Below are 10,128 nucleotides of genomic sequence, written 5' to 3'. Positions count from 1 at the left end.
GAGGAAGGAGGGTGCTGAACCTGGCGGAAGGTCTTGGGGACCTGCAAGGAGGAACAAGACTGTCATAGCTGTTCTGGCAAGGAATGTCAAAGGTTTTGGTAGATTGCTCTCCAAAACTCCTGACAGGAGGGGACAGCCAGGGGCATCAGGCTCTGCTCCCAGGGAACAGGGACAGGAGGAGAGGGAATGGCCTCAGGCTGGGCCAGGGGATGTTTAGGCTGGAAATTAGGAAAAATTTCATGGAAAGGGTTGTCTTGCCCTGGCACAGCTGTCCAGGGCAGTGGTGGAATCCCCATGCCTGGAGGTGAGTGGATGTGGCACTTAGGGACAGGGATCAGTAGCCCTGGCAGTGCTGGGGACAAGTTCAAACGCAGTGTTCTTGGAGGGTCTTTCCAACATAAATGGTTCTGTCATCAATAACAAGACTTCACTGATTTTTACAAAGCCCTTTATTTTTGATCTCAAGGCTCATAAAAACTGTTACTCAAAACCAAAATGTTTAAAATTTTACATATATACAATATGAGAAATAAATTATGTTTTAAGTCATACAAAAACCACAATATACAAATAGGGCTTTGAAACTTCTCTAAGTATGGCATGGCAACAACTCACAGATACTTACCAAAGGCTTCTGTTTCCGAAGTCTTTGCATAAAACCATGAAAAAAATATCCCCAAATGTGCTTGCTTTGGTTGGAGTGAAGCTCTACAAAAACTGAAGAGATTTGCAGGCCTCAGACTTGCTAAGACTTCAGAACTCAGTGCACAACCTGGCAACACCATTTTTGAGATTGCCTTTCTGCATGCCAAAAGCTCAAGGGCTGTTATACCAATTTTCCTTCCAGAAAGTGAACAAAAAAAAAAAAAGGAAAAAGAAATAAAAGCCAAAAGCAAGCAACCAAAACAAAACCTATTTCACCAACTGACAAGGTGGTGACTCTGCTGTAGCAAACAGGACAGCTGCAGAGTCTGTTCAACTCAAAGCCAAGCCAAGATCACCTGGGACCAGGGAATCCAACTGGGGTGTTGTGACAGTTGAGGGCAGGATGTTTGGCACTCAGAAATAAGGTCTTAATTATGCATTGGTGCTACAACAGCTTCTCAGCAGAGGTGAGCGTGTTCTCAGAGGTTAAAAGGAGTGGTGAAAAGCTCTCCTGAGGCAGCACGGTGCATTGCCTCCCTCCATCCCTGTGGTCAGAACAAGGGCAGATCCTCTTTGCCCTTTAAAAAGGGATCCCCACGTGGGACTGGGCAGCCCCACTGCAGACACTGACCAGGCATTGAGGAGCAGCTGCCACCACCACCACCACCACCACCACCTGCACCGTGTCCTGCCGCAGGCACAGGGAGGACAGAGCTCTGCCTCCTTATCAGGCCATGTGTCAGGAAATTAGACATTTCAGTATCAGAACGGATTATTTTTAAGGCAAGTAAAGGACAACTTGAAGTTAAGTGGCATGTGCTTATCCCCAGCCCTTCCCTAGACAACCCCACACACCTGACCTGTGCTGGTCTCACCTTCCCAGAGCCCACAGTGCTACAGGACCATGGTAACCCCTACCCTAGGTGCTAATTTGTTCTTGGCAGCTCTGTCACCCACAGTCTGATGGGCAGTTAGCATGGTTATTTGTCTTCTCAACTCCACTGGCAGGCAGACCAGAAGATCATTGCTGAGGTCTCAGTCTGTGAAGATCTCACCCATAGTCCTGGTTAATGGGAGCAGGGAAGGGGAAATGCAGTGTGTAACAGGTCAAGGTAAGGTTAAATGCACAAACCAGGCTCCTTGGAAAAGGGAAAATGGAGTTTTAGTTGTTTTAGGTCTAGGACCATGGTTCATCAATTGCTCCTCGGTTTCTTGCATCCAATCCAAGATGTTTTGTCCTGAAGAGCTAGTTTCTTTAAGTGCTACCAAGCCAGGTTTCTCCCAGAGCATCTTGCCACCTGCGTGGTCTTCATGCATCTAGGTTGCTTGGTTGTGAGTCTTTAGGGAAGCCTTCAGAGCAGATTTGAGACAGACCTGGGGAAAACAGAGAGCAAAAAAGATGCCTAGTTAAATGCAGGAGTTAAGAGGAGTAATGAAGGATTTCTAAGAACTCATGGAACGCCAAGAACAGGTTTGGACAACACAGGCTGGCGTTTTATTCTGCCAAAGCTGCACTTTGCCCAGTAGCTACTCAGTGAGAGCCTGCAGCAGATATTATGCAGGCTGCAAGCAGAAATTACAGGGCTTGAGCTAGACCCTGCCTGTGCAGCTCCATTTGGAATGGACAGATGTTTGCAGGCTCAATCTCTAAGGAGGCAACTATAATATTGCACTGACTTGGCAGAAACAGAGAACTGAACAGCAAGTAATCACTCATGATTTCTGGAAGGAAGGATCATTTCCTAGAAAAAATGGTGTGCTGGAGCTGAGCTCAGCTCCTCTGCCTCATGCACAAGCTGTACTGCACGAGAAAGGAGGAAGGGCACATCTGCCAGCAATTCAGTTTTATGAGGGTTACCAAGTAGCATATCAAAACAGCCTTTTATTGTACCTGCAGGAATGTTTACTCGATCTTTCGAGACTTGTGGCAGAGCAACAAGTTCTTGCACAGGGGTTTCATTCACAGAATTGTTTGCTACCGTGCATAGCACAGCTTGCTGGTTTCTGCCAAACCTGGAATGGGACCAGCTCACATTTCTGAGCTGAGTTCTGCTGCCCAGGAAGGCTGGGCTAAGCTCGACTTCCACGCGGCTCTGCTAGCCCTAACAAGCACTTTGTCCTCTGGATTAGAAGTGACAAAGCTCCGAGTCTACAAAATGAAATTTAAGAGAGGGCAAAAGGCTGGGCTAAATCCAAAGGAAAGTATCATTTAGTCAAATGAACAGGAATTCATTCAAAACATGACCGGAGGCATCCGAGGCAATCAGGTTGTCACTGCTGGGACCAGACTTTCTGGAAGTCACGCTCTGAGGACTGTTCTGTGTGTTGGGAAGTGCCCAGAGGTTAAACAAGCCTGAGCTGCTTTGGCAGTGTCACTCTCCTGAACCAGAGGAGATCATCAGGCCTGGAGATGAAGCTGGAGGACTCAGGGCTGTAACACCATGGCAAGTCCTCACCTGAGTCTTCCTCATGCAATTGAGCTCAAAGTTTAACCAAGTGATTTCTTGGCAGCTCAAGGTCTTCCACCAGACTTTGAGGAAATGCCCTGCACTTCTCCCAGCTTCCCCCTGTTTTACAGGGCACTTAATAAATTACTCTTAGCTACCTTTCCACTATTGCACAGATCTGGGGCTTTGGTGGTACCTGACTTTAGCACCTACCACAATTAGCAGCAAGGACTGTGATTAACCTCTTTGGCTATAAAGATGTAAAGGTACAAGATGACAATCCAAGGTCAGAAGGGAGAATAATATCACCTGCTTAGCAATAGTAGGTGATATTAAAAAATTAAATCTGATAGCTGTGAATCTTAGGCCAGGAATTCTTATCTTTTTTGAAAGAAAAAGAGGTATCAGGAGCTAAAAATACAATGAGAAGGTTCCACTCATCCCAGCCAAGCCACATGCATCATACAGAATTTCTCTTGAATTATTTCCATACCTTTTCTGCCATTCCTCTGTGCACTTCACAAACCAGAGCTCTTTGCCAGGAGATATACTGGTTAGCTGAGAGTCCTCCACACAGAAAGCAAACCTTAGGAGGAGGAGGACACAGAAGTCAAGGTACTTGCTCTCTCATGATTAACAATTAGCAGGTAATACGGACTGCAGCTTATTCTAGGACAAGTTGTTTAATTAGCCATCCATCCCACAGAACATCTTGATACACCATCAGCCCCTTGAGTCACTGTTTTATTTCCTACTTCAATATTTTAACTGGGGATCCTTGCCTCTACTACCCTATGTTTCATAGAAGCCAGGATGCAGAATACCTTACAGATGACAGGTGATGCTTATTTAAAGCACTGAGAAATGTGGGAAATCAATCAATGTCAACTGCTGCTCTTTGACAGATCTGGGTTACCTTCAGAACAACATTAACAGAAGGTGTGGGAGCACTGTGCTGCATGCTTGGGAGCCTTAACAATTTTTGGATGCTCAGGTAACTTTCCATTTGCAGAGAATCATAGAATCAGAGAATGGTTTCGGTGGGAAGGGACTTTAAAAATTATCCCTGCCATGGTGGAGAACCTTCCACTAGAATTCTATGGTCAAGTCTATGATCCAGGGGTATGGTTGGGTTTAGAAAGGCCCTTAAAAATCACCTAGTACCAATCCCCCCTGCCAGATCCCAGAAGGAGCAACGCAGTGCTTGAGGGGTTGGTGCCACCATGTTACTGGTTGCAGTTTTAGGCTCTGCTGGTTGTACCAAATCAGCACATTGAGCCTGTAAATAATAGCCATGATCATCCATCTTTCAGTACTTTTGGTGCTCAGTACTTTAACACTTCAGGTACAATCTAAACCACATTGAAGCATGTTAGTTTAGTCCTCAGAGGATCCCACAGCATCAAAATAAAGCAAAAGAATACCCCAAATCTGCTCTGTGGTGACCAGTTTAGCTTAAAGCCTGTTTGCAGCCTCATGCTGGACAGTACCCTGCTCTCCTCCACCACGAGGGAGCCATAGCTGGTGGCACCAAAAAAGAAGCCAGCTCAGGATACCAACCACATTCAAAACACTGGTTTTTTTATCTTGCTCTGGGTTGAAGTTTCAGGTGAGTTCACATGCAGCCTAGCACAATTATTACCTCTGTTGTGTTTCCCCAGATTTCACACGTATTCGTCTGATGTGGAGCTCCTGGGAGGAATTCACAGGCCTGTACCAGTAGCTCCTCAGCTCTTTCCACAGATCATACCACGACTGAGACGTCCCCTCCCAGGTGAGCTTTATTTTCAGAAGTTCACCCATGTCCTCCTCAGTATAGACCAGGAAGGTGTTGGTAGCGTTTAGGCCAATTAGATCAAGCCTGGAAGAGAGGCAGAGACTCGGCATTTTTTCCTTATGGAAGCATGCCAGGTGCTCCTTTGTTCCATGCCAGGAGTTTAACAGAGCCCCTGCAGCTTATCAAGTGCTGCACATTCAACTGTCACCAGTTAATTACTGATTGCACTGACGGGAGCTCAGATAGCTGGCTCCACACAACGCAGTGTGTACTTAGCTTGGCCATCCTTCCGTAGCTTAAAGGTGGGGTTTGTACCTGCTCTTTCCTTTGGGAGATGCTAAGTGAGGTCAGCAGTGCCTCCAGAGACATTTCAGACTACGTCCAAATGGTAGAGGGCAAAAACCAGCCAACCAAAAAAAAACCACACACAAAAAAGCAACGAGCCATGAAGGCTAACATGGGACTGGGCACATTAAAGTGTTCTCAATTCGTCCAGTAATAAATTATAATTAAGATACTGAATGAAAAGCTTTTTGGAAAGGTGATGAAGTGAGGCTGCTAGGCTGGGATGCAACGCCAGTGTTAGCAGAGGAAAAAGAATTCTGCCATCCCATGTAGTCCCTGTGGCCTTCATACTTAGGTAAAAACACAAAGGGCAGATTACTTACATTTCTAAAGAGAGGGGCTCAGAGTCTCCATTGGTGCCGTGGAGGGTGACAGAGAAGGTGGGATCAACCTCTCCCAAGCCCTTGTAGCTGAAGACATGCATTTTCATCTGGTAGTGGTAGACTGGAGAGAGAGGGGAGAGCAGAGATGGAACCAGCTGCGCTGAAAGAAACGTTGCTCACCACTGGTCTGTGTGAAATAGTGTTGACTAGCAAAGACCAGACCCTTCCTTTAGAGAGACAGCACTGATCACGTTTTCCTGCCGTTACTGATTACAAATTTGAGTTTTACACAACAGCAGCAGCAGGCCCACCCTGGGGACAGCTCCCCAGACCTTACATTTCTCTGAGGCTGAGTTTTGCAAGCACAGCAGGTAACTGCAGCCCTGCTCAAAAGGCAGAGTGTTGTTGTGGGTGGATTGCACAGGGAGGAAGGAGCACGGTGATGGCACAGCACAGCAGTGCAGCCGGGTGCCAGCGGAACAGCAGCTGGAGCTGCAGGGCTCTGGGGAGATGCTGCTCCTCCGCCTCTGCCTCCTTCCCCACGCTGACTCGGGGAGGCTGCGCTCCTGCTGGGAGGGGAAGCGTACCTTTGAAGGGCATGTCAGCCCTGGTTTTCAGGTACATCTTGCTGTTCCTCTTGTGCCGGATGCGGCGGGCGTTGTAGCCGATGCCGTTGCAGCGGTTCTTGCGGCAGCTCAGGCAGATGCCCTTCTTGAAGCGACTGGAGTCGGTGCACTGGAACGCGAAGCTCTGCTTGTCCTGGTTCACCAGGGAGTCCACAAAGAGGTGCACAGACCGCTCGTGCTCACATTTGACAACTTCACCAATTGCTGGAGAGGCAGAGTTGCAAGGGATAAATTTGGTTTAAGCAGCCCACAAGATAAAGCGAGCTATGCCTTTCTGCAGCCCAGCACAAGCTGAGCGGGGACAAACTCAGTTTTCCAACAGCAGCAATTCAGGAGGTTAGTGGGAGATGCTCACTTAGTCCCTCCCATGAAGAGCTTTAAGAGGATGCTAGTCACAGCATAAGACCACAGATTATGATCAGGTGTTGGAGTGAGAATGTGCTTCATTGTTAAAAGCATCTATAGTTTCTAGCAACTATCTCCAGAAATACAGACATTTTAGAAAGAAAAAATGATTTTCTTTCCATTGACCCAAGTCTATTTGTGAGAAGTCTACACTGACCAGAGGCAAAAGATTAAAGAGAACTTACTCCCATAGGCAATGGCTCCCAAGACATCACTTAGGCCACAGCCAGGCTGGAAGTCTCCCCCATTGGGGTAGATGTCAAGGTGGCCCACAGGCATCTGGATCCCAATGCTAACACCCAGTGTTTCCCTGGTGTAGGTGTGAAGGACGTCCACAAAGTTGGCATCATCAGGGGAGAGGCGCCTGCTGGGGTCCACTCCTTCAAACATGGGGCCAGCAGGATCCAAGCCTGCAGTCAGAGACAGAACACAAGGGGCCAGGTAAGAAATTGGGTTCTTTCATACAGAATATAGCCAGAAGCCTGCTGCTGGCAGGTCTCCTCACCACCTGATACACAGACAGTCCCAGCCCCATTGCTGGTACTGTCCCTCAAGATGTTCTCACCATGGGCTCATTGAGGAAACAAATAAAGATGCCCCGCTCCACTTTTGGGGCAGCACAACACAATAGCAGCACCATGATCAGATTGCCTGTTGGAAGCAAAGAGCCTTCACCAGGTCATGGTGAAGAGATGATTCAAGATGCATCTCCAAACACCAGAAGAAGTTTAACACCCCAGGAACAGCTGGCAGCAAAGCTGCCTCAGTGACATTTAGTCTGTTTTCAGACTGCACATATGGAGGGACTAAAACAATTTAAGCAACAGCCAAGAAATACCTTCATTGAGATCCCATGATGGGTTTGGGATGCTCTGTTAACTCCTGAGCTTCACCCCCGGCCAGAAGCTGCACTCCAGAGTATTTCTACAACTTGACTGTTAGGTGATTTTTTTTCCCCCTGATTAATTAAATACAGACATTTATTGCTGGGCTATGTGGAATTATCACTGCCAGGGTCACATGTAAATCCTTAATGCAACTGCTTGTACTATGCCCTAAGTCCTCACATGTTGAAATCAGCTTTCCTTTGGAGCTGGAAGCAAACTCTTCAGGTATTTCGACAATGAGGGTTTAGAGTTGATTTTTTTTTTTAATCAGACATCCTGTGGGACAAACAGCACCCAATAGCTCTCACCTCCATTAGTTTATGAGCTGTAATTATAAAAACACTAACACTCAGAGGAACAGCATTTGGATAGTAAGAGTTTGAGCTGGACTTGTTTGGAACCCACATTTAAATTCAAACAAACCCAGAACCAGTTTGTCCTGGGTAAGGCTTTTTCATTGAAGCCTTGCTATAATTGATGTGAGGAGACCTGTGCTTTCCACTGCTGCCACAAGCAGAAAACTTGTCATTTCTGGAAGAATAACACCAAAACAACACTGTAGCAACACAGGAAGTGAGCCTCTTCGGGGAAACTCACTGCCGGGAAGGACAGGGGAGAGACTGCTTTAAAAAGTGCTTAAAAAGCCACTTGCCTGTAATTCTGCCTATAGTGCCATGGACATGGTTGCCAGCAAAGCCAGCCACGTGGGCACCCAGGCTGTACCCAATCAGGTGGACATTCTCAAGCTTGAAGAGGGGGTTCTCCTGCAAGGAAAAGAAAATATGAGAGTTTGATCCCCTCTCTTTCATGGCATCTAGTGCTGCTTCTGTCTGCAGGAATATAAAGTCCACTTCTAAGAAGGGATTGGTGGGAGGGGGCAGATAAGCATGCTTTGTTTTGTATTTTATCAAGACAAGCGGAACGGTTTGGATGGCGCTCATGGTTTAGCGGTGTTCCAGTCCCACTTATGATATTCTTTATCACCAAGAATAAAACTTTCCCCTGGGAGCTGCCAGCAGACTCAGCCGTGGCCTCAGGTGCCAAGCGCAGCACCATGGACCTCTCCTCCTTCCCTGCCTCCTGCCAGGCCGGCGCTGGCTCTGAACGCTCGAGCCCACATTGCTCAGGCAGCGCTCCCAAACCTGAGCTGCCCTTCAGCACCACTGACCCGAGTGTGCCTCACCCGAGGCAGCCTCTCCAGGGAGGCAGGGCAGCAGCACTGCAGCTATGAGCCATCACCTGGCCAAGCCCTGGGATGGGTGTTACAGCACAGCCTGCCCTGCTGGTGAGCCTCGGCAGCCTTGTGCAACAGTCCCTCAATGTAAGAGCATTACAACAGAGGCTGCTCTTAGCTTGCACTACCTGTAACCAGTCCAGCAACCTCGCTATGGTTTTTCCAACAATCTGCGTGTTGTTCACGGCATCGGTGTAGAGCTGGTGGGCAAGAGAGAGCCAGTCCACCACGACCACGTTGGCATCCTTCTCCCTCTCCTGCAGAGCGGACACCAAGCTGTCAAGCCAGGTTTCGAACATGCCACTCATCTAGAAAGAGATTCAGGTGTCAGTTTCCAGCTCGCAGGACCAAGATGACACATCCACAGTCAAGTTATTTGCATGTCATTTACATTTGCTGCTCCAGCTGCATGCTGCTCCTTTGCAAGCCCCACTACCTCTCAGCGATGCAGTAAGAGCATGCATGCAACGGAGTAAGAAAAACAGGTTTTGAGAGACTCTGGCTGTAATTACCCACTTGCCTTCTAGGGCAGGAGGGAGAGGCATTTGTTACATGCCACCTTATCTCACTTTTTCTCAAGAAATTCTGATGGATTGCAAAATTACTCACGAGACCTGGCAGTGCAGTTTGCATAAGCCCTGGCAGAGCTGATAAGCCCCCTGAGTGCCACACACTCAGCCTTACCAAATGCAGAATTAAAAACCTTGATAAAGCCTGCATGCCCTCTTGTTTCTTTATTAAGGAGTGCACATAGCAGACTGGGCACTCAGCTACGATTACAGAAGGGCTATACACGTGCCTGTCAAGTCAAGTGTCACATTCATAGTGGTCAGTCAGCTGGATTTTAGTGCTATGTTCACATTATACAGCTAGGAAGTGATCTTGAGCAGTTATGAATGAGTTGGGTGACTTCAGAGTTTCTAAGCCTGACCCCGAACACTTTGCTCCAGAGATCTCAATAGAGGTGCATCTTTTAAGAGACCATTGTGCTCAGAACATGAAAACTTTTCCCAAAACTTTTCCCAAATTCCTATATTCATAGAATTCTAAAATGGTTTGGGTAGGAAAGGACCTTAAAGATTATCTAGTTTGAACTCCCCTGCCATCGACAGAGACATCTTCCACTAGACCAGGTGGTTCAAATTGCCACCCAGCCCGGCCTTGAACACCTTCAGGGATGAGTCAGCCACAGAAATTCCTGAAAATAAATATTCTGGAGGCACAGCCCATTTGCAGGGCAGTTTGCTCTCTCTTAGTGGGCAGACTAAGCATTGCCCGGGATTCCTCACACTTACCGTCCAGCCGTGAATGATGAAGAAGGTTTTAGCTGTCACGTTGAACTTGCAGTCCTCCAAGCACTGCTGCTGGCCGATGGCGAGCGCGCAGCCATCCTCACCGGCGTCCGGCGAGGAGCGGAGACCGAACTTCACCCGCGCCTT

The 10,128-nt window shown here is 47.7% G+C and overlaps 1 protein-coding gene across 1 annotated transcript in view; it reads right to left on the bottom strand.

The window, feature by feature from the left end:
* Positions 1 to 434: 434 nt before the first annotated feature.
* LIPG (lipase G, endothelial type) overlaps positions 435 to 10,128 on the bottom strand; it is a 28,115-nt gene continuing 18,421 nt past the window's right edge. Inside the window, exons 2-10 of the mRNA XM_005424213.2 lie at positions 9,985 to 10,125; positions 8,818 to 8,997; positions 8,108 to 8,219; positions 6,754 to 6,978; positions 6,125 to 6,367; positions 5,538 to 5,658; positions 4,735 to 4,953; positions 3,586 to 3,678; positions 435 to 2,019 (exon numbers count right to left, since the gene is read on the bottom strand). Coding sequence (XP_005424270.1) covers positions 1,998 to 2,019; positions 3,586 to 3,678; positions 4,735 to 4,953; positions 5,538 to 5,658; positions 6,125 to 6,367; positions 6,754 to 6,978; positions 8,108 to 8,219; positions 8,818 to 8,997; positions 9,985 to 10,125 — 1,356 coding nt within the window. The 3' untranslated portion in view covers positions 435 to 1,997. The remainder of the gene's footprint in view (positions 2,020 to 3,585; positions 3,679 to 4,734; positions 4,954 to 5,537; positions 5,659 to 6,124; positions 6,368 to 6,753; positions 6,979 to 8,107; positions 8,220 to 8,817; positions 8,998 to 9,984; positions 10,126 to 10,128) is intronic.

The sequence above is a fragment of the Geospiza fortis genome, unplaced genomic scaffold (genome assembly GCF_000277835.1).
Source record: "Geospiza fortis unplaced genomic scaffold, GeoFor_1.0 scaffold488, whole genome shotgun sequence".
Classification (NCBI taxonomy): Eukaryota; Metazoa; Chordata; class Aves; order Passeriformes; family Thraupidae; genus Geospiza; species Geospiza fortis.
Note: the sequence above shows the minus strand (reverse complement) of the source record. Positions and strands in the feature narration are given on the sequence as shown.